General features: G+C 56.1%; 2 protein-coding genes and 1 long non-coding RNA gene across 4 annotated transcripts in view; 1 reads left to right on the top strand and 2 right to left on the bottom strand.

The window, feature by feature from the left end:
- Window positions 1–22419, top strand: part of LOC311626233 — a 1185289-nt gene that overhangs the window by 1030057 nt on the left and 132813 nt on the right. The window lies entirely within an intron of this gene.
- Window positions 356–14727, bottom strand: PRRC2A (proline rich coiled-coil 2A). Of its 2 annotated transcripts, none has more exons than XM_084890996.1 (31): window positions 14540–14727; window positions 12740–12914; window positions 12072–12249; window positions 11656–11755; window positions 11494–11566; window positions 11042–11185; window positions 10759–10910; window positions 10496–10575; window positions 10205–10347; window positions 9604–9694; window positions 9243–9459; window positions 8380–8851; window positions 7808–7998; window positions 7348–7636; window positions 6866–7076; window positions 4914–6752; window positions 4346–4623; window positions 4028–4158; window positions 3682–3811; window positions 3507–3592; window positions 3056–3289; window positions 2773–2940; window positions 2581–2652; window positions 2325–2498; window positions 2087–2166; window positions 1707–1914; window positions 1521–1616; window positions 1181–1387; window positions 971–1065; window positions 804–894; window positions 356–670 (listed from the first exon to the last, which is right to left on the bottom strand). In XM_084890996.1, the coding sequence occupies exons 2-31, from the start codon at window positions 12849–12851 to the stop codon at window positions 530–532; spliced, it is 6483 nt and encodes a 2160-aa protein (XP_084747122.1). In that variant the 5' UTR covers window positions 12852–12914; window positions 14540–14727; the 3' UTR covers window positions 356–529. The 2 variants fall into 2 exon arrangements, with proteins under 2 accessions (XP_084747122.1, XP_084747123.1); XM_084890997.1 differs by having other exon boundaries at window positions 2773–2913.
- On the bottom strand, window positions 16320–19446 carry LOC311626056 (lysosomal dipeptide transporter MFSD1-like). The gene is given in 4 exon segments (XM_084890874.1): window positions 16320–18266; window positions 18269–18706; window positions 18709–19266; window positions 19269–19446. Coding segments are annotated over 4 exon segments (1407 nt in total). The 5' UTR covers window positions 19366–19446; the 3' UTR covers window positions 16320–17952.

The raw sequence follows: 22419 nt of genomic DNA, 5'->3' as shown, positions 1-22419 counted from the left end.
TGGGACACTGGCTCATGGGCCTCAGAGATCGGAGGACTCCTAGAACATCTGGCTGGAGGAGTCACATGACAAGTCCAAATGCCCCACCAAGGCCCCAGATACGCGAGGGAAGCACTGTGGGACCAGCCCAGCTGGCACAAAAAGGTTTGCCTGGCAGAGCCCGGCTCTGAAACTTGAAGATAACCATGAAAGGATGAAGCTGGGAGTCTGTTAGGAAAGTCACTGAAGTGAAGTGACAAGTAGTGCCCTGGCTGAACCCACTCTACAGATTGCTTGGCAGGCACTGTGCTGTGTAGGACACGTGAGATCACAAGCAACCAACCTGCCCCAAGTCATTTTGGAAATATTTTTTAAATTCTTTTATTATTATTATTTTTTTAACAAATGGCCCCAGGGATAGGGGACCAGGGGAGCAGGGAGGAGGGGAAGCGAGGCCCCAGCCCCACAACCCCTCCCGCCCACCCCTTTCCCCTTATATATTTATAATCTATATACAAGGCCTGGGGGGGTAGGGGCAAGAGGAACTCCCTCAGCGGGGTGGAGGCAACCTAGGCTCCTTGTCTCCTCGGGCCCCAGGCTCTTCTGCCCGTCGGGAAGGCCCTTCCCGGGAAGGTGGCCCTGGCCGCTCCCAAGGCTTCGGCATCCAGCGTAGGGCGTCAGGCGGGGAGGCCTGGGGGGAAGGCACGTGTGAAAGAGGAAGTGGGGCTCCATTCATGCCGGGAGGTCAGGAACACAAGGGCAGCATTGGGTGGTCCCACGAGAATTCAGACTTGGGGATGTGGGGGCTGGGGCTTCTCCCTCACCTGCTGGTGAAGGTCAATGTGCTGGGTGCGGAAGACACCGCTATAGGTGGAGGGTGTGGCTTTGAGACGGGAACTGAGGCCAGAGAAAGACCTAGAGGAGGAACAGTGTTTAGGAGAGCTGAAGGCCTCGGGGCTGGGCAGTCTGTGTTCCCAGTCGCTTCGCTTGCCTTCCAGCTGGAAGAGTACATGATGATCCGGGTCCCCCAAGGTTGCTGCTCAGTTTCCGATAATCCTGGAACGGCTTTAGTTCTACTGGGTGAAGCTGAAGGGAAAAAAAAGCACCTCATAAGCCTCCTGTCTCAACCCATTCATCTTCAGATCACGACCCCCACCCCTAACTCGTGGATTTGCCTAGCACTACAGTTCCTGTACCTTACCTCTGCTCGCCCCAAGCTAGGGGGGAAGGGCCTGGCAGGTGAAGGCAGCACCCGAGGAGCAGGTGGGGGCCGCACAGCCAAACTGGGGGGCTGCAGAGCAGGGCCCACAGGTAACAGAGAAAGGGGGGGTGGGGCAGGAGGCGGCACTGGTGGCAGGGAGCCGAAGTTCACCACAGGCAGCTGGGAGTCCATCATGGGTAGAAGCATCTGTAACAAGAAATATGGGTCTGTGTTGGGGGCAGAAAGAAATGTCAGAAAACCTGAGCTAGAGTCAAAACCATTTTAAAAAGCCAGAGGCTGGACAGAGAGACTGAAGGGGAAGTAGACAGATAAAAAGTACCTGCTGGGCAGCCCCCGAGGGGAGGAAGCCACTCTGGCCACCAGGCTGCAGAGGAGTAGAGTAAAAATCTGAGGGGGATGGCAGATCCTGGCGCACCTGTTGGACAATGGGAAGAAGTATGTCAACTCCCCAAAGCACTCTCCTGCACCCCCAGCTCCCTACGCCCAGCCCCTGCCCACCTCTCACCTGAAGCAGGGACGGGTCAGGCAGAGGGCTGGGGCAGAAGGCTGGAGAGTAGAGGAAGGAAGGTGGCGGGTAGAGAACTCCAGCCGGCAACTTCCCCAGCTCCGCTGCTTGCAGCGCTGAGAAATCCAGGAACTGGCCCTTGACAGCCACGCCCGAGAGCAGTGCTGAGGGGGGTGCCGGGCCCGGGGGCAGGTACAGGGGCTGTGACCTGCAAAGACATCGGGGCAACAGGGAAGAAAGGGGTCAGGGAGCCAGAATCAGTTACTCCTTTAGGCTGAGCACCTCCTCAAGCCCATCAGCCTTCAGTACTAAATGTCCCGCCTCCCTCTCCCGGAAACACGGCTCCATTTCCTTCTGACACCACAGGCGCCTGGTCTTACCGGTAAGGGTGCACTGGTGTCCCAGAGCGGAAGCCCCCATTGCTGGGATGTAACTGAGAGTCTATGGCTCCCCCTGAAACCTACAGAAAAGCAAAGCTGGACTAACTCCATTTTCTCTGGTCAAGAAAAGCTCACCCACCCCACCACCTAAGTAAAAGGAGAGAAATGAAACAAAAGTTTACAACTGTGCAGTCTGGGAAGGCTTCACTGTGAGAGACGGCAGGCGGGACGGGCCTACCTGCGAGCCGGGGGGCCCGGGGCTGCCGTAGAAGATCTCGGGGTACAAGCGCTGGCCTGCGGGGCTGGGCTCCGGGCCACAGTGCCCGGGCGCCAGGCTCCTGGGCTGTGGTGGCGGCTCAGCGGAGGCAGCAGCACTAGGGAGCAGCTCCCAGTCTCGGGACATGGGAATGGCCTGGGGAGGAGCAGACAAGTCAAGGGGGCTCTCTGGGTCATCTTCTCCGGAAACAGACCTTGCCACCCAACTCCCCACGCACCTCAGTGCCGGGTGCCGTGAGCTCCTTCTCTGCTTTTAACCTGTCTCCCACCACTAGGCGCAAGTCTGAGTCCTGTGATCACGAGGCAGGGAAAGTTGTCCCACGATCGATTCAGGTGTCCCTCCATGTCCCACCACCAGCCCTTCCCTTCTCTCCACTCAGCCCCGGTCCCCAGGTCTGGCCCACGCAGACCTTGTCACTGGTGCCGAACTGGCCCGGGGGACCGGGCCGGCGGGATGGCCGCAGGGAGCTGGGCTCCGGGCCGCGGTCCGCGCGCTGCAGTCGTTCTGTGCCGATGGGACCAGGGGGCAGAGGCTGCTCGCGGGGCAGCTCCTGGTTGGGAAGCACAGTAGTGTGGGGCTGGGGGAAGGAAACGGAAGCCCAAATAAGGGAATCCCCAGGACACACAGAAGGGGAGACAGAGCCGCAGCCGGAGACCCAGAAACATTCCTTGTAGCCATTTTTGACCTTTTACCTTTCTGTCCCCATCAGGGGGGGCATGTGGCCGTCTCCTAGGAGGTTCAGAGGGTTCAGAGGCAGGTGGACCCTCACCAGGAACAGCATTCAGGGGTGAGGGGCCTCCAGGCCGCTTGGGGGGCCCCTCTGCTGCCCCCTTGAGTCCTCCATCAGGGGAACTTCGCTGGCTGCAGGGACCTGACGATACCTGAGAATCCCCACTCAGGTCCACCCCACTGTCAGACTGACTCATCTGAGAGGAGTGGAGAAGGGTTAGTTAGGGAGGGCAGGAAGCACCCCAATCCCTGACTGGTGTACACACACACACACACACTCACTCTCTCTCTCTCTCTCTGAAGAAAGGAGAAATGATGTGAGGGAACAACTCAGACCCGACCCGGAGCAGCGGGGACGGATGGCCAGCGCTGGAGAAAACCCCCCTCAGACACTCCCCTCCCAGCCCCACTCACCTCCGTGGCGGCCACGTCCTCAAAGGGACTCAGGGGCTCCATCCAGGGCTCCACGGGGCCAGGCCGGTAACTCTTCCGACTAGTGGCTGGGAAGAGCACCGAGACGAGGCTGTGTCAACTGCTGCGGCCCGTCTGGCTCTCACGGCCCTTCCTGCCGCTCAGTTGTTTTACTCACCAGAATGTAAACGATCCCAGATGTGAGGGGTCAGAGCCTCTGTCCCTGCATCTCTAGACTCTCCGTGAGGGCCTGGGCCCTCAGGCTTGGGGCCCAAGAATCCAGAGCTATGAGAAGGCGGCAAAGATTCCTAAGGGTGAGAAAGGCCAGAGGCAAAACATGAATGAGCCGGGAACTGGGGAATGCAAAGCCTGGGACAGTGAGGTGTGGTAAGGAGGGACAGGGACTCGGAGGAGGCATGCAGTGACCGAAGCTGGAGACTCGGGGCGAGGACAGGGAAGGATGAAGGAAATGGAAGAGCCCTGGGAGCGGGCAGTGACGCACAATCTCAGTCCCCATCCCTCACCTCCTGCAGCAGCTCCGGTTTTCTGGGAGGCCGCTCCCGCCGTTTGGGGGGGAAAGAATTAACCCCGGCAGCGTCCTGGGGAGTCCCGCCCACCCCCCTCACCATCGGCCCTGGCTCCTCGAAGTGGAGGTCTGGGGAGAAGGGGAAATTGTCAGCACCAGCCTCCCTGTCACTGACCCTCCTTCCTCCTCACCCCACATCCAACCCTCCCAGCGCCTCAGTGCACACAGCAGCACCAGGGACCCCAAGCCAGACCCTTCCCCCTTCAAAGCCTGCCTCTGGGGATGTACAGTGCCACCCATAGCACCTCCAGCTTACCCGAACCGATGCCAATGCTGCTGTTGCTGGCCCTCTGAGGGTCATAGAGGGTGGGGGGCCGAGGGGAGGGGCCTTGAGGGGTGAGGGGAGGCCCAGGCTTGGGCCTTGGGTGCCCCCCTGGTGCAGCTGCACTCCCCTGGCGGCTGCTGAGCTGGGCCAGGGCCTGTTGGATGCCAGCAGGGTTGCTGTGGATCACCTGGTCCAGGCGGAAGACAGCAGAACTGCTCGGGGGCGGGGGAGGCAGAGGGAGGCCTGCAGGACGCTCCTCTGGAGGGCGGCTGAAAAAAAAACAGACCAGCTCCAGTATTCCCCAAACTGTGACCCTCCCCCTCCAGTACCGTCAGCCTCCCTCTTCCCTGTGCAATGCAGTGTTTCCCGGCACTTCTGAGGCCTTCTGGGCACCACAGGGTGGACACTGGGACTGGGTGGTGGTCCTGACTTCCCACTGCACCCCCGCGCCTTCAGGCAGAGGACCTCCTGTGCCCCTCTAACTGCTCGGTCTCCAAACTCTGCCGCAGCCCCTCACCGCCCGTCCTTAAGCTTAAGGACAGCTGAGCCTGTTACCCACCTCCGGTTCTTGGGAGAGGGCCAGCTCCTCTTGTCCCCTCGCCCCGGGCCGGCCCTGCCTCCGGGCCCTCCCCCGGCGCCGCCCCCGCCGCCGGCCTTGCTGCTGGGGCCGGGGCGCCGGTTCTGCCTCTCCATGCCTGGCCGCTGACTCGAGAAGCTCCGCTTGCTCAGGTCCTTGGCTCTCTGGCTCAGGTCTCCCCGCGACATGGCAGTAATGCCTGGCCCGGCCCCGCCCCCAGGAGTCCCCGCCATCTTGGGGGTCAGCAGTGCTGACGGAGGAGCCTCCTTGTCCCCCCGGCGCTCACTGGCAAAGTCGCTGCTCTCGGAGGCAGTCTCCCACTCCTCGTTGGCCTGGTCCGAGTTCTGGTTCGACAGGTCAGGAGACTTGGCAGCTGCCCGGCGCGGTGGGGGGGGCGCGGGCGCGGCGGCGGGGGCCTCCTCGGGCCCCGGCGTGGCGGGCGGGCGGGTGGGCGACGCGCGCCTGCCCTCGGCGCCCCGGGCGGCACTCTCCCGCTCCTGCTTCAGCCTGCGGAAGCGGGGCGGCTTGTCCTGCTGCTGAGCCCGCCCGTGCCGCCGCCTCCGGGGCCGCTCCCCGTCCTCCACGGCCATGCCCAGGCCGGGGCCGGCGCCGCCGCGGGCCATGGGGGACAGGGGCCCCGCCATCAGCTTCTCTTTCGGCGGCTCCTTACTCGGCAGGGGCCCAGCTGGCGGCTTCTTGGGGGCCAGCGCCTTGGCTGGAGGGGCCCAGCTCGGGCAAATGGGCGGAGGGGGCCGGCCCCCGCCCCGGCCGCGGCGGGAGGGCACCCCTCTGGGGGTGAAGACGCGGCCCCCGCGGGCAGCAGGGAAGCGGGCTGGGGCCGGCGAGGGAGGCGCTCCTGCGGGCGGGGCAGCCGGAGGCGCGGGGGCGAGGACACCATCCTTGGGCGGGGGGGCCTCCTTGTCCGAAGGGGCCAGGTCACTCTCGTGGGTCTCGCTGCCCGTCTCGGAGCCCCGCTGCCGGCGCCGCTTGGGGATTTCTTCGTACTCCGACCCCTCACTTCGCGTCTCGCTGGCGGTGCGGCCCCGGGGCGCAGGGGGGTGGCCGGGTCCCCCTGACCCCCCCGCACGCCCGTCATCGCCACGGAACTCGCGGTAGCTGCGGAACTCTCGGCTTCGGCCTCCGCGTCCGCGACCCCCGTACGTCCCCCGGAAACCTCTCCCTCTGGCAAAATACTCGCCTCGTCCGCGGCCGCGGCAGGAGGCAGGCCCCACTCTTTCGTAGGAGTAGTCCCTCCGCAGCCTCGGGGCCGGGGAAAGGTGCCCGCCAGGTGGAGTCTCCTTGGGGCCCCCCACCTTCCCCTTGGCTGTCTTGAGTGGGTCTGGCTTTGGGACCTTGAGGGCTTCATCCCCCTGTTCGGGGGGCTTGGGAGGCAGCTCCTGGGCTTTTGCAGGAGGCGGGGGTTTCTTGATGGGCCCGGCGCGGCGGGGCGGGGCCCCGGGCTCCTCGGGAGGGCCCCCGCGCCTGCTGCTGCCGGGGCGCGGGCCCCAGCGGGTCTCCGTGCGGCTCTCTCTGCGGGCTGGCGGGGGGCCCTGGCCCCCCACTCCTCGGGGCGGCTTCCGGCTGGCTTCCGGCCCTGTGGGCTGTGGCGGCTCCTCCTTGGGGGCCTCCTTCTTGGGCGGGGAAGCCTGTGTCTTGGCTGCCTCCTCACTGCCTGGGGGCCAGGGCAGCGGGCGCGGCCCCGGGGCCGGCGGCTCCTCCGGAGGGAAGCGAGGGAGGGCGGGCCCAGGGGCGCTGTTCTCGGGAAAGCCGGGGTAACTGGCCAGATAGGGTGGGGGGGGAGGCACGGGAGGGGTTTCACTCCTGAAGAGGGAGACAGAAAAGAACACCTCAGGATGCGGACAACCGGGGTGAGGAAGCACAACTCAGACACCTCACCAATAACCAGCACCTTTCCTCCCTCACTGCTCACTCACCTCATCCCCTTGTCGTCCTCCTCGGCGGCCTGTCGCAGCGGTGAGGTGAGCGGGCGAGGGTCAGGGGGTGTGGTAGTGAAGACATCTCCTACCCAGGCCAACTTTGCGTCCACCGGGGGGGTGCCCCGATCCCGTAAGAGGGGGCCCGCGTGGCGCTCGAATGGCTCGGAGCTTGAGCCTCCACTGTCTGAGCGCTCCCGGGGAACGAGGCCTGAGGCAACGACCACCTTTCTCAGGTGACAGGCTCTCCAGCCCGAGGGCACCGCCCCGCCAACACCAGCCACTCGACTGCCCACTCCCAGGAAGCCGGGGCGCCCACTCCGCTTCCCAGTGAATCCTGGCCAAGGCAAGACCACCGTTCCCACCTCCCCAGGCCGTCCCTGCCCCGGAGCTCCCTTGGCGTGCGAAGACCACGCCCGCCCTCTTCCCTGGGGGCTTTAGCCCCAGCAAGGTGCGCCCGCATCCCGGACCGAAGGCCTTACCGGAGGGGTGCACGCCGGGCGGGTAGAAGTCCAGAGGGGGCCGGCCTTGGAGGAGCCGGGGGTCCACGTAAGGAGGAATCATCATCCAGCGGGGGTCAAAGTTCATCGGAGGCATGGGTGGGGGGCGACCCAGAGCCCCTGGGTACAGGGCCTTGGGAGGGGGAGCCTGCGGAGCTGGCACAGCCCCTACGGTCACAGGCTGTGGTGGTGAGGGGGGCACCGGGGCAGGGGGGGCGGGGCCCTGCTGGTGCTGCTGCCACTGCTGCTGTTGCTGCTTCAGGAGCTGCTCCTGCAGAGGACACGAGGCATCAGGCTCCCGCCAGATGGAAAGGAGCTGGCACAAAACACGCCACAGGTCTGGGCCAGAACTGCAGAGGGGCCCAGAGGGAACTAAAAGGGGTGTAGACGTTGGAGCCAGACAAAAAGGCAGCCCTTAAGAGAGGGAGTAACTTGATCTCACCTGCTGTTGCCGCTGGAAACGAGGAGGTAACGACTTCTGATATTTGGGGTAGCCCAAGCCCTGACTAGGGGGCTGCCGGGTGGGCCCAACCCCATCACCCTTGGGTTCCACCTTCGGGGCTGGAGGTGTGGCAGGAGAAGGAACCTCTTCTGGTGGTTCAGGACCCTCCTTGGAGGGCAGTTGGGGTTCCACTGCATTGATGAAAGACACTTATCAGAGGGGCCTAGCCCATCACAGCCATTCCACGAACACCCCACCACTGCAGCTCTCCCCTCTCGTCCTTCCCTCTCTAAAGGCCAGCCCTCCTCGTGTCCATGACCTCCCCTGAGCCAATGGTCTGGGGTTCCTGCCCCGTGAAACCAACACACTACTGTGTTAGAGTCCCGCTCACGAGGCTACGAAGAGTGGTTTTAGGTTTCCTGTTAAGGAGTTCAGGTAGCAAAACTCCCCCCTCACTCAGACCGTCCAATAAGCACACACAACTGCCTTCTATCTCACTTCCTCCCCACGCGGGTTGGCCCCAAGCAGAGGAGAGACCTGCCACCTGGTAGCACCTGTCCCCATCTCCATACCTGGGCTGGCTTCGAAGCTGCCACTGCTGGTGCTACTGGTACTGCCACCACCACTCACCAGGACAGGAGCTGGAGCCACACCTGGAGTGGGGGTGGCCTGGGCAGGAGGAGCCTGTGCCGGCTCTTCCAGTTCTTTTTCTGGTGGTGGGGCTGGTGCTGGTGAAGGAGCAGGTGTGGGGAGCTCTTTGGGGACAGCAGGCGGTGGCGCCGGGGCAGGAGGGGCAGCAGGCGGGGCAGCAGGCTCTGCTTTGAGCCGCTTGTCAGGTGCCCCGAACTTCTCGTCGAGCCGCTTGAGCTTCTCCGCGCAGGCCGCCCGGCGCTCCTCCTGCATGCGGCGCTCCTCCTCCTCCCGCCGCCGCCGGGCGCGCTCCACGGCCAGGGAGATCTCGGACGAGGACTGCTTCCGCCGCTGCCGCCACGCCTCGTCCTCGTCCTCGGGCGCTGGGGGCTTGCAGGGCGGGCCCCCACGATCCTGTCAACGGGCAGACCCCCGCGGGCCAGCGGGGTCAGTCGCTGTTTCTCTGACCTCTTCTGCACACTGACTACTGTCTAGAGCTGCAGGTGCAGGACCAGGCCTTGGGGTGCTGTCCTCAGAAGGGACAAACTCACCATCCTAGCCTTTTTGTTTCTTTTCTCCTTTCAGAGGCCCACACACACCCAGGCCTCCTGGTTCTTGCTCTCTAGCCCCCAGACTCCCCTAACACGGGGACGCTCCAAATCTTGCCAGAGATTCTCCCAAACTCTCCACCTCCTGCAGCCCGTTGTGACCCACCCTCCGGCTTCCTCAGTTACTGCTCCTCAGTCACGCAGCTGACACCATCAGCCACAACTGACCCTCTCAAACTCTCCCTGTAGACACTCACTGGGTAATCGCCAGGAGGGCCCCAGCTCCCAGCGGGGCCCCGGTGCGGTGGGGGTGGGGGAGGCTTCGGGGCAGGAGGCCCCGCCTCTGTCTCTGGAGGCCGAGAGGTCTCTGCCCAGGCCGTCTTGGGTGGGGGCGGCTCACTGCCAGCGGAGTTGGCCTTTCTGCCATTGGCTTCTGGGGGCCGTTCCTCCCCAGCAGCTGCCTGGGACTCCTTGCTGTGAACAGAACAGCAGTGGATTTAAAATCAGCTGCAACCCAGCTCCTTTACGGGTGTCTTAGCATGAGGGAAACTGAGCCCAGCCCCGCTCCTCCCCTCCCCTCCCCCCCTCCCCTCCCCTCCCCAGAGGGCCTTAACTCACTGGCCCTCAGCTCCCTCCTCATCGGAGTCTCGTCCATCCTCCTCATCACTGAACTTGAGCTTTTCAGTGTAGTCAACCTCCTCGTGAGCCCCTGGGGGATGGGAGGAGCATTAACCCCCACCACTCTGCTTTCGAACCTCAGGGAGCTTCTGGGACAGAGCAGTGGTCTGGAGCTACACGGAGGAAGACTTGTACCGCCAATGCCACCTTCCCTCTGAAGCCTGGGCCCACCGAAGTCATCCTTCTCAGTCCTTGCTTTCCTGCATGTAGCTCACCTACCCATCAGTGTACTTTTTCCTTGTCAGATCAAGCTTTTTAAGACTAAAATGCTTGATCCGTAATATTCATTTACCTAGCCCTGGCCAGTGTGATAATGGTCAGTGTGTTGGCCTGCACACTGAAGGGTTCCGGGTTCGATTCCCAAAGGCACATACCCCAGGTGCAGGTTTACTCCCCATCCCCAGTTGGGTGAGTGGGGGAGGCAACCAGTCAATGTCTCTCCTTTCCACCCCTCCTTCCCTCTCTCCCTTCCCCTCTCTGGAAAAGAATGGGGGAAAAATATCCTTGGGTGAGGATTAACACACACACAACATTAACTTGCCTGCCCAACCATCATCGTTCTCCTGGTCCAGCTGGTCAAACTCTTTGAGGTTATCCTCTTTAAGAATGGAGGGCCGACCCATAGGCTCCATGAGGCGCATTGGCGGCCCTGAGCCCCGGGGGCCTACCACTCGGGGAAAACGGCTGTGTGTGAAAGGGCACATGGAAGAGAAGGTAAAAGACAGCACGGTGTAGGACCACATACAAGACAGCCTCCTGGCTAGAAGATCATCCCTCCACCGATGGGCTCCCCATCTCCAATCGCAAACCCAGCCTGCCCTGCATTACTCACCTGGGCCCATCAGGGGTGGGGTATCGGTAAGGCCCCTGGGGTCCATAGGGTGGAGGGAATGGGAGATACGGGGGGTACATCTGCAAAAGGGCCCAAAAGCAGCTGCTCAGAGGGATGGTCAAAGAGCTGCGAGCTCCCTAAACCTACCGTTCCTCTCCCCATTCCCACTCCATGCCACACCCCGTGCATTCCAGCTGCCCTCCAAAGGTAAGTCCTAACCCCTATCTTCCAGAGCAACCCCTCCAAACGAGATCCGGACTCACGAAGGGCGGCATCATTCCTCGGTAGGGAGGGAACTGGGGCGGGCCGGAAGGTTGCAGTGCCCCCCGGGGATCATGGCCGTGATGAAGTTTGGAGTCCAGGCCCTCCAGCTCATCAGGGCCACGCCCACCGCCGTCCCTCCAGGTTGTGGAATCTGTGTTTTGGAAAAGGCAGAGCGAACAGGGCTGAAAATGACGGGACACACCAGCTCCGAGATAGAATAAGGGAACACCCTAGCTCAAAGGTAAGCCCTCGCGTACCCCCGCCCCCACGGCAGCCACGCACTCTGGGGGCGGAGGCTTGGTGCGGGCCCAGACGACTGTCCGGCAGACTCCCTTTCCTTGGCAGCCTTGTCCTGGTCGCCAGCCGCCTGCAGGGTCGGAAATTCCTCTCGAGAGAATCGTGACAGTAGGCTTGATGCCCTTCCACCTGTGGAGGTGGGAAGCAGAACAGGATGCACAGGTGCATTTCCCGGCGATGCGCCACTAGAGGGGAAGTTCTGACAGGTCCCAGATCCCCGGGTTCCCGCCGTCCAGCCCAGCCCCATGCATTAGGTGCTGCTCCCTAAGAAACACGGCCAGTTCTTGGACGCCCGCCTCATCCTCACACAAGGCGGACACAACTGCTGCCAGAGGGCCCCAAATGGAGCCAAGCAGGAGTGAGGACCCTGCCCGGGAGGTGCAGTCCAGGCTCCTGCTTACCCGTGCCGACCCAGCTCCCCGCCAGCCCGCACTCACCATCTCCGTGTGCTCCATGGGTGACGCTGGTTTGGGCCCAAGACTTTACCCCGCTTGGAGCCGAAGGAGCGTTCTGGGAAGCAGAGAAAACAAACGGTGACGTAGGTGGGGAGCTACAAGCCATTCTCGCTCCTCCTTCAGGGACCCCCGTTCTTCCGATACCTCGGGGGCTGCTGGGGGTCGTTTCGGCTGGTTCGAGGCAGGCGTCTGCGAAGCCGGCGGTGGCTGCGATTCCGGCGGCTGAGCGGTTGACGCATCGGAACTGGGGAGGGAAGGCGGGAAGGTTACCCAGAGCCTGCAGCACCTTCCTTACTGCCAGCTGGAGGACAGGATGGAATGCAAGCCCGCCTGCTGTTACACGAGGACAAAACACTGGCACATGTCACCCTGCCTTCACGCCGCTTCCCTCCGACAGAACGCTACCGGTCCCGTTCCTCAGGCATCGGACAGGAGTCCTGGGGACAGGCAGGAGGGCTTCCCTCTGACTCTGGCCACGTGGCTGGGCTACACCAAGCCCCGTTCATCCCGCAGTTCAACGTAAAATACTTATCACTCTGGTCTCCCAAGCCTCTCTCTACCTCTTGGGGTCGGACTGCTCCTGTTTGCTTGCCCATCCTGTTCCGTCTTTCGGCACTAGTGAGACATTGGGGTCATTGCCTTTATTCTCGGCTTTCAGGCTCGGTAGATTGGCTGGGGGTGGCATACGCCGGGCAATGGCAACTTTCCCAAGACTCTGCAGGCCATGGCGAGGGGCAACTGGAGAAAAGGAGAGAGGGTGAAGAATGCTTCACGTGGGAAATCTGACGGTGTCCTACTCTATGTAGCACTGAGACACCCTTCATGCCTCACCACCAAACTCCCTTAGAAACCACCCCTTCCTTTGCCCTCAGCCATCTCCGAAATCCTATGGGAAGGCCAGAGGCATTACAGCAAGGCTTCTGTGTGGGATGGTTGATCTTGAGCCTGCAGGGAGCAAGCTGGCTCCAGACTTCTCCAAGTCCACATTTCTTTGCCTCCAATTCTTACGTGTCCAAAGACAGGGAACCACAGACACGCCTTTGTAGGAGGGTAATTGGTGTTTACTCAAAGCCCAATGTCCTCTATGGACTCCAAGATGAAGTGGGGAGTCTCTAGCGCTCTCTAGTTTTCTGGCAAATGGTATGGTAGCCACTTCCCTTCGAAGTGCTCTAAATGCATGCCCCATTCATGCCCGCCTCCAATAACGAGAATGTCTGCGGACCCTCACCAGTGGGCTTCTGGGTCTCTAGGGACTTGCCCTTATACGTATCAAACAGGCTGAGTGAGGAGTACTTCTTTCCGTCCTTCCCCTTGGCAGTCGGCCCCGAGCGATCGGACATTGCGCTGGAAGCTCATTGAGTACGATGGGTCCTACAGGCACCTCCCCCAAAACGTGCCGGAGCCTGTGGGCCAGACATCAAGGGTTTCATTTTCTGCTCCCTTCAGGCTTCAATAGAAGGCAGACGGTCCCTTTCCTTTTCCTTCTCGCTCGCAGCCCAGGTATATGGCCTCTGGTGTCTTTTCCTTCAGCCTATTCAAACTCCCCAGGCCCTTTAAGGCAACCGTAGAGCCCAACTAGCATGTTCCTCTCACCTCCTGCCAAGAAAATCCAAGTAAAAACCTAGTAGCCTCCTAGTACAACTCCTCTCCCCTCTGTGCCAGTCTAGAAAGGGTACCAACCTCTTCATTATCCCCACGAGCAATGTCTTCACCAAAATAATACTAAGACCTGAAATAAAACAGGGCAAGTCCAAGCCCGGAGAAAACCAGAGGTGTACAGCTCCATCATGCAAGGAACAGAGCTTTTAGATCCCCGACTCACTAACACCCCAACTGTGCCCCAGGTTCATCCCCAGCACCTCACCCCACCTTCCTTCTAGGCTTGCAGGAAGGTGTGCCGGGAGTGCTCTGCCAGACCGAGGGCTGGTGCCAGGGAATTCCTCAAGGAATTGGGGTTCCACACACTACAAAGGTGAGAACCCCAAGCAGTGAGGAGACCCCATCATTTTCTGCCCTAGCCCCCATCCCAGTCTGCAGGGGCCCTGCTGGCCGGCCTGGCTTACCCATGAGGACGTGAGAAACACAAAGCCTGAGGGAGCCACTTCCAGAACACCCTGTGACCACGAGGCCAAGGCCAGAGCTCACTTCACCCTCCTCCCTCAGCGAGACAGCAGCCATTTCTCTCCCTAGCAGCCTGCTCCCCAAGCAGCCGGTCGCTGCGGGGCGAGCAGGCCTTCATTTCCACGGGGTGGCGGAAGGGGAAGCGATGGAGGTGGGACATCCAGGCGGGGTCGGGAGGGAAGCTGGATGGGGAGAACTTCAGGACCGCTTAGAGGGGAGGATGGAGCCTGCTCTGCAGGTGTTAAGGAAGCCACTCTTTGAAATAAATATATGGAGGAAAGGGGGACAGAATCGGGAAGAGACCAAGGCTAGAATAAAAGAACGAAGTGGAAGCAGGTGGGAAACAATACACGTAAGCAGAATGGCAGGGAAGGATGCAGGCCAAGTGAAGGGGACAATGTGGAGACCAGGGCGAAAGGGGTGCAGGGGGTGAAGACGGGCCGGGCAGCGAGGAGCACAGACCGCGGAGCGAGCGAGCAGCTGGGGGAGTGACGGCGCGAACAGGGCGTCGCGAAGGGGCCCAGCGCCGGCGGCGGCGCTCCCAGAGGACGGCCGGGCGTGGCCCACCGGAGCGGCCGAGGGGACCAGGCGGGGGGCAGCCGCGGCGGAGGGTGGGCGCTACCGGTCCGGGAGAGGGGGTCGCCGCACTAAGTCAGGAAGCGGGGTGCAGGGGCCGGCTACAGCCCCGAGCGAGGGGCCCAAGTGCTGGCCCCACGGAGGTGGTATCGGAGGGGGAGGGGCAAGGCAGGTCCCGGCTGCAGGAGGACAAAATGGCGGCGGCTAATGGCAGCCTGTCCTCCCCCTCCCCCGCTCAGGGCCCGCCGCCGCCGCCGCCGCCGCCGCCGCGGCCGCCCCCGCCGCTCCCGCGCTGGAAAAGGGCGTAAGCACTCCGCTCGCCCAGACTCACCTGGCCGGGTGCGCGGGGATCCGGGACCGGAGCCCAGGGGCTCCCCGGGGTGGGATGGCGGTGGGGCGGGGGCGGATGGCGGCGGATGGCGCCGGGTACGGCTCCTCCCGTCTCCCTCGCTCCCTCCGCGGCAGGGCTCCGACTAACGGCCCATCCGGGCAACCGCCGCCCCCGGGAGCGCCCCCCCTCGCCCGCCTCCTTCCGCGCTAGGCACGCCTCTTGATTTGCATAAAGGGAGGAGCGCGTTCTACTCTAGCCCTCATTACTTCACGGCTGCGATTAAAAAAAGAAAAAAGGCGGGGCGAGAGGCAGGAGTAAGTTATTTGCATAAAAGGAGGGACTTGTGGGCGCTTGGGCACCGATTGGCTGAAGAGGGGCCTGCGTCGGCCGTTGGACGTGGGGCGGGACGTGGCCCGGCGGTTGGGCTCAGCGTTTGCGCGGGGGAGGAAGGGGCGGGGCGTGCGTCGTGTGTTCGTGGAAAGAGGGGAGCGGGGAGACGTAGGGACGCCGACGGTGGAAGGAAAAGATGCGGGGCCCCTCCGCTTTCAGCAGAGGAGAGGAGCGGGAGGACGGGCGGAAGGGATCAGCTGCTGAGGGCGGAGCATGCGTAACTCAGGGAAGAGTTTCAACTCCCGCATCCTTTCGCGAGACGTGAAGAATCAGAGGGGCGGGGCCTTCGTTTATTAAGTAAAGTAATGCAAATGAAATGGGTAGACAGGCCAATCGAAGGGTCCTGGGGAGTGTATCAGCTGCCTGGCGCCTCACGGGCAATCTTTAGGTAGTTCTACTTATTTGCATAATATATGCAAGTCCTTTGAACAAAGATAGGCTAGGAATGACCTATTCATCAAAATATTGGCAACCAGTGACAAGACGGACATTTAGTTTTATAATCTGTAATTTTCAAGATGTTTGTATATCTGATATTGTAGGTAATTTGCTTTCTTTTCACATGGGTTTCATTCTACAAAATGCAAGGCTTTTCCCTCCTTTGTATTCTTTTACTGTCCTATTTATTACTGCGCACCAATCAGACCTACTGCCCCTTTACCAAATCATTCTACAACTATGTGTTGAAGGCACCAGAGATACGCACAGAATATTATAGAAGCCGGGGAATAAAATCAGACCTTGCCTGGGAAAGTTCTGAAATGCTTCTAGGAAAACGTGATGTGAAGAAATAGGATTTAACCAGGTTTGAGAAACAGGATTGGCCAGGGTGCACATCTCAGGCCCAGTGAGCAGATGAGTGGAGCCATGGTTTGGGGACCTGTGCCTAAGTTGGTGTGGCTAAGTTAAGGGACTACCATTATGGAAAATGAGAGCAGAAAAATTAGCAAGAATCAGATCAGAATACTATCTTGAGGCTCATTAAGGTAACTGAGATGGCTTCAGTTCTCAAACTTTCTTAGTGATTCTCCTCTCCCTCATCAGCTACAACAGTAAAATTTCTTGGAAAAGCCATTCACACTCACTCTCCAATTTCTCTCCTCTCATTTTTTTCCAAGAGAGAAAGAGAGGGAGAGAGACATAGAAACATCAATGATTGGCTGCTTCCTGCACAGCCCTAAGTGGGGTCAAGACTGCAAGTGGGGCACAAGCCCTGACCTGCCCCTGAGCCACGCCAGCTGGATCCTTTCATTCTTTTTTCAATTTTATTTTTATGCATAATTCAAAAAAATACTTATTTGGTGCTGGACACTATCGACGCAATCATTATTAAAATCAATAGACACAGTTCTTGCCCTCAAGGAGCTTACAATCTAGAGGAAGGAGACAGAAACCCACACCATCACAAATTCCTTATAGGCTCAGGTAAATTAAGAAGCAAAAATAAAGGATTTTTCCAAGACCACAGGGATTAGTTCCCATAGGAATAACTAGTTCCCATAAGTTCTGAGCTGAGGCTAAGATGGTTGGAAATCAGGTGAAACCAGGTCACAGAGAATCCTGGACAAAATATTCTAAGCAAAGGGAGCGTGGGCAAAGCCCCCGAGAAGGGACGGAATCAGATTCAATAGAAAACAATGTAAGCAGCACAGGACACAGGGCACAGAGGCGTGGGAAGATGAGGGAGGGCCAGACCACAGCCCTCTGGCAGCGGAAGCAGCTGACCTCCTGCACCCTCACTAACTGTGAGGCCAGCATTCACTTGCCAGGGGCTAGATCAAGCAAAGGGGCAGTCAAGCCCACAGAACCAACAACTGAATAATGGCACAATACACTGTAAATCAGAAACATGGATGAAAGTAAACTTATCCTGAAAAGGAATGCACTTTCAATCTGTCCCAGAAACTTTAGGCATACAATATTATGCCATGTACTTTAAACAATGTAATCAGCTAAATTAATTAGTTTAGTAGTTGTTGTCTTAAGTGTGTGCGCATAGATACCAAAACACATGAAAAAGTTCTTGACTTTAATATGCTAGGACTAATAAGTCAACTACAAAGTATTTAAATCTGTCAGAAACATTTCCTATCCACATTTTATTTAATGTGAAAAACATAAATGTCACTTTAAGGTCCTACACTGGAGAAAAAGCTAATCTCCATAATATTTCAATGAATAATTAGGTAATTTTCTTTATTCTAACACAGATTTTCTTATAATCTTCCACATACATAAGAGTTAAAATCAGAGGTTTAAGATTTTTTTTAACTCAAAAGTTAGAAGACATCATGTAGATTCCTTCTACAATATTTTTATTTATCCATGTAGAAATGGAATTACCATCATTTAAAGGACACTTTCAGTAATTAATGAGACTATATTAAAAAACTGTACAGAAAGTTCATCCACAAAGTTATATCCCTAAGTAATAAGGTTGCTCAGTAACAGAGAGAGAGAGAGAGAAGGAGAAGCTCAAAAGGGTCACCGCTCAGCAACCTGTCCCATAACTAAAATGAGCAAAACACAATCTATTTGTGAAAATGAAGAGACTTCATCGAGTATCTTTCAAACAGTCCCTATTACAAAAGGTAATGACTATTCAAGTGCTGTAGTTTATAATAAAACATTCCTTCTAAACCTCAAAAGCTTTAAAATATATATATATTTTGCTTTAAGATAAAGAAAAGGCCATATCTCTAAGATATACTTTGTGAAAATGATCTCAATATAAATCCAATGATCTCCATTATTTACTGTCCTTAATGAAATTCACTTGCAAGTCCCAGAGCAATTTCCAAAACTTCACTGTTGACTAGGCTATTCTGAAGTGAAATTCTTCAGCAACACATAAAAGACAGAGAGTAAAATAGTCTCACAAATATACTTAGAAATAGGTGTACTTGAAATATAAATATAACTTTCCAGACCATTATTTTTTCTATTGACTAAACTCTATATAATTTTCTAATGGAGGTTTTCAGATCAATGATGTGTGCAGCCCACTGTCATGACACAGTCATTTAAACTTCCCATTCAGCATGAGAAAGTTTCATTTCTTCCCTTTGTCTTACAGAATAATTTAGGTTCCCACCTTGGGCACGGTTCACCAAATAGAGTAAGACCACAGCTAAAAGTGACAAGGACACGCAGGCAATGAAGAAAACTTCTAAAAACAAATATCCCCAAGTATCCAATATCATGCCAGCAAGGATGGAAATGATCGCCAGCCCAGGATTCTGAATGGACCACATGAAGCCATATGCAGTTCCCAGTTGATGTTCAGGAACTACAAATGCCACCATTGGCCATAATGCACAGGCAAGCAATGAATAGGGAGTCCCAGGAGACTCATAGCAATCCAAGGGTTCCACAGCGTGAAGGCCAGCAGCATGTGGGAAGCTAGGGTGGTCACCACTGCACACAGGACCCAGATGATGTTCTTTCCTGCTTTATCTACCATGAGCCCAAATATTGGGGACAGGGGAGCTGATATGACATACACAATACTGTTAATAGCACTTGCTGCCTGGGAAGAAAATCCAAATTTCTCCATAAAGAACACTTTCCCCAGTCCGATGGAAGGGAACACTGCCACATAATAGCAGGCACAGATGATAAATATGAGCCACAAGGGCAAGGAGAAGGCTTTCACATCAGTTAGCTTAATAACTTCACCAGTTTTTCCTTGTTCTTTATGAAGAATTCTGTCTGCTCTCTGATCCAAGTAAGCAAGGGCCAAGGCACAAATTAGTGAAAGAATACAGGTTATACCCCGATCATAAGTGTGATTCCAAGGGTAGTGTGACCAGCAGAACCTAACGAAGCTTCAGCCTTAGAATATAGCCATCCCGTGAGGTTCATGTTCACTGTACTTCCAATTCTAGCCATGCTAAGTTGGAGTCCAAACACCAGGTTCAGGTCTTTGCCTTTAAACCAACTCATAGCATATATATTCTGGGCAACTGCTAATGACTCCCCACCAATTCCAAACACAAACCTTCCAAGTTCCATCAGCCAAAAAGCATTAAATATTCCACCCAAAGCAAAAATAACCTGTCCGATGCAGACAAAGCAGCTAAAAATAATGGTGCCCCATCGTATTCCAAATGCTCGGTCTATCAAAAAGCCACCCAGGAAACACAAAACTACATTGGGCCAAGAATACCAGGCATACAGCAGCATGAATTTTGTGGTATTAACCTGCATATCCCGTTTAACCTGAGTCTGAAGGGCAGCGGGATTATCATAGCAAAAATAGCTGCCGAAGCCGAGGAAGCACATCAGCAGCAGCACCAGCAGCCGGTGCGCCAGGCGCCTAGGGTCGCAGAGCGCGGCAGCGCCCCGGGGTCGGCGGCGGCGGCGGCGGCGGCATCGCCACCGGCCTCGCCAGGGCCGCCGGCCAGGAGCCCCCGCGCTTCCTCCTCCTCCTCCATGGCGCCCGCGGGAGACCGAGAAGCGAGTGCTGCGGCAACCCCGGTACCTCCTCATGGGATCGCCCAGAACGCAGCCCGGACGAGACTCCTTTCATTCTTTCTTAAACCCACTCCTACCCTTTACCCAAACTGCTTGTCAAAGACAGTCTCATGGTTTGAAATAGCATTTATGTGCTGATGACTCCCAAATGTATATCTTCACCGGAGATCTGGCTTCAAACTCCAGACTTGTATATACAACTATGTGCTTGACATCTCCTGTCCTGGGTATCTAACAGATCATTTCAAATTCAGTATGTTCAGAACTGAACATTTGATCTTTAGCCCCTCAAAACCTGCTTGTATGTACAGCCTTCACCATCTCAACTGATGGCAATTTATACATATACATATATATATATATATATATATATATATACATATATATATACACACATATATATATATATATATTTTTTAAAGATATTTTATTGATTTTTCACAGAGAGGAAGAGAGAGGGATAGAGAGTTAGAAACATCGATGAGAGAGAATCGTCAACCAGCTGCCTCCTGCACACCCCCCACTGGGGTTGTGCCCGCAACCAACGTACATGCCCTTGCCCGGAATTGAACCTGGGACCTTTCAGTCTGCAGACCAACGCTCTATCCACTGAGCCAAACCTGTTTCGGCAACTGATGGCAATTTAAAAATAAAAAGCCTTGGAATCCACATCAATTCTGTTTATCTCACTCCCCACTTTCAATCAGACAGGAAATCCTTTCCTGAGAAAATATCCAGAATCCAACCTCTTCACTTCCACTTCGACTTTGATCTGCACCATCCTCATCTCTCACCTGCATTACAGCAACAGCCTCCTAACTGGTCTGAGTCTACACCTGCTCCTACAGTTTATTGTATTCTCTCCACTGCAGCCTTTTTTCAAAGGCGGCCTCAAAGCATTCCTTTGCTCACAGATGTCTCTGTTTTTCTCAGAAGAAAGGCCAAAATTTTTACAGTGAGTTATGAGACCTTAGATGCGTTGGCATCTTTTATGTCTCTGATTTTATTACTCTCTCTTTTTTTAAAAAAATTTTCTTTTATTGATTTCAGAGAGGAAGGGAGCAGGAGAGAGAGAAACATCAATGATGAGAATCATTGATCAGCTGCCTTCTGCACGCCCCCTACTGGGGATCAAACCCGCAATCCAGGCATGTGCCCTTGACCAGAATCACACATGGGACCTTTCAGTCCCCAGGCCGATGCTCTATCCACTGAGCCAAACAAGCTAGGGCTGATTTTTATTACTCTCTTCACTTACACAGACATGTCTCCCTTTGGGGCCCTGCTGTTCCCAACTCTGCCCAGTTGGTCTCTTCTGAGCCTTCCCTAAGGCTAACTACTATCCTGACTTCTAACAACGTATATTATTGACCTGCTTTTGTTCTCTATAAAAATGGAATTGTACAGTGAGGGCTTTTTGTTGTTGTCAATCCTCACTGGAGGATTGCTTCTCCGTTGACTTTAGAGAGAGCGGAAGGGAAGGAGAGAGAGACAAGCATCTATGTGAGAGGGACATATTGATTGGTTTCCTCCTGCACATGCCCTGACCAGTATCAAACTTTCAATTCAGGTGCCTGCTCTTGACGGGGAATTGAACTTGAGATCCTTTGGCGTGCCAGCCGATGCTCTAACAACTGAGAACACTGGCCAGGATCAGTTAGGGCTCTTTTGTGTCTGTCTTCTTCTGCTCAAAATATTAATGTATTTCACCCATATTGTTGCATGTAATTACAGTTTGTTTATTCCTATTGTCTATATAATAAAAGCCTAAGCCACCTTTATGACAGAACAACCAGAACAACTGGTTGCTATGATGAGCACTGACCACCAGGGGGCAGATACTCAACACAGGAACTGCACTCTGGTGGTCAGGGGAAGCGACACTCAGCCAGAAGCCAGGCTCAGGCTGGCCCACCTCAGCGGCAGCGCTAAGGAGCAGCAAGCCAAGCAGTAAGGAGCGTGGAGCAGGATGCCGGAAATCCCGGACTGGGAGAGGGCACAGGCTGGGCTGAGGGAATTTCATGCACCAGCCTCTAGTTGTATAATAATAGTCTATCATGTGAATATAAACCAATTTACTTATGCTGAATGAACAAATTACTTAAGATTTCTACATTTTTTTAAACAAACAACATTTTTATTGATTTCAGAGAAGAAAGGAGAGGGAGAGATAGAAACATCAATGAGAAGAGAGACTCATTGATTGGCTGCTCCTGTACGTCTCTTACTGGGGATACGGGATGGAGCCCGAAGCCCAGGCTTTCTTTCTTTCTTTCTTTCTTTCTTTCTTCCTTCCTTCCTTCCTTCTTTCCTTCCTTCCTTCCCTTCCCTTCCCTTCCCTTCCCTTCCCCTTCCTTCCTTCCTTCCTTCCTTCCTTCCTTCCTTCCTTCCTTCCTTCCTTCCTTCCTTCCTTCCTTTCTTTCTTTCTTTCCTTCCTTTCCTTTCCTTTCCTTTCTTTTCTTTTCTTTCTTTCTTTCTTTCTTTCTTTCTTTCTTTCTTTTCTTTTCTTTCTTTTTTTTTTTTTGTGTGTGTGTATGTGTGTGTGTGTGTCACCAGTGGCTGTTGTGAAGGTTAGGGAATTAATGCACAGAAAGCATTTTTTTTTTTTTTTAGAAACAAAAGCCAACTTTATTTGGTCATTTCTCATATTTGAAGTGCACCTATGACATCCTATGCCTGAGGCTCTCGGTCACAGCCCTAAAGAAAGGTCATATGGCTTTGGCTCAGTGGCTGAGGATCGAACTATGAACCAGAAGGTCATGGTTCTACTCCCGGTCAGGGCACAGGCCTGCCTGCAGGCTCGACCCCGCAGTGTGGGGTGTTCAGGAGGCAGCTGATCGATGATTTTCTCATCATTGATATTTCTCTTCCTCCCTCTCCCTTCTTATCTGAAACCGATAAAAATATGTTTTAAAATGTTTTTCTTATCAGCCATTTTCAGGGACCTTAATGACTTCAACACCTTTAAGTCTTGTAAAACAGCTTCACTGTTGCCAACTTTGTGTAAGTTTCTG

The sequence above is a fragment of the Pipistrellus hanaki genome, assembly GCF_964339955.1.
Source record: "Pipistrellus hanaki genome assembly, chromosome: 7".
Lineage (NCBI taxonomy): Eukaryota > Metazoa > Chordata > Mammalia > Chiroptera > Vespertilionidae > Pipistrellus > Pipistrellus hanaki.
Note: the sequence above shows the minus strand (reverse complement) of the source record. Positions and strands in the feature narration are given on the sequence as shown.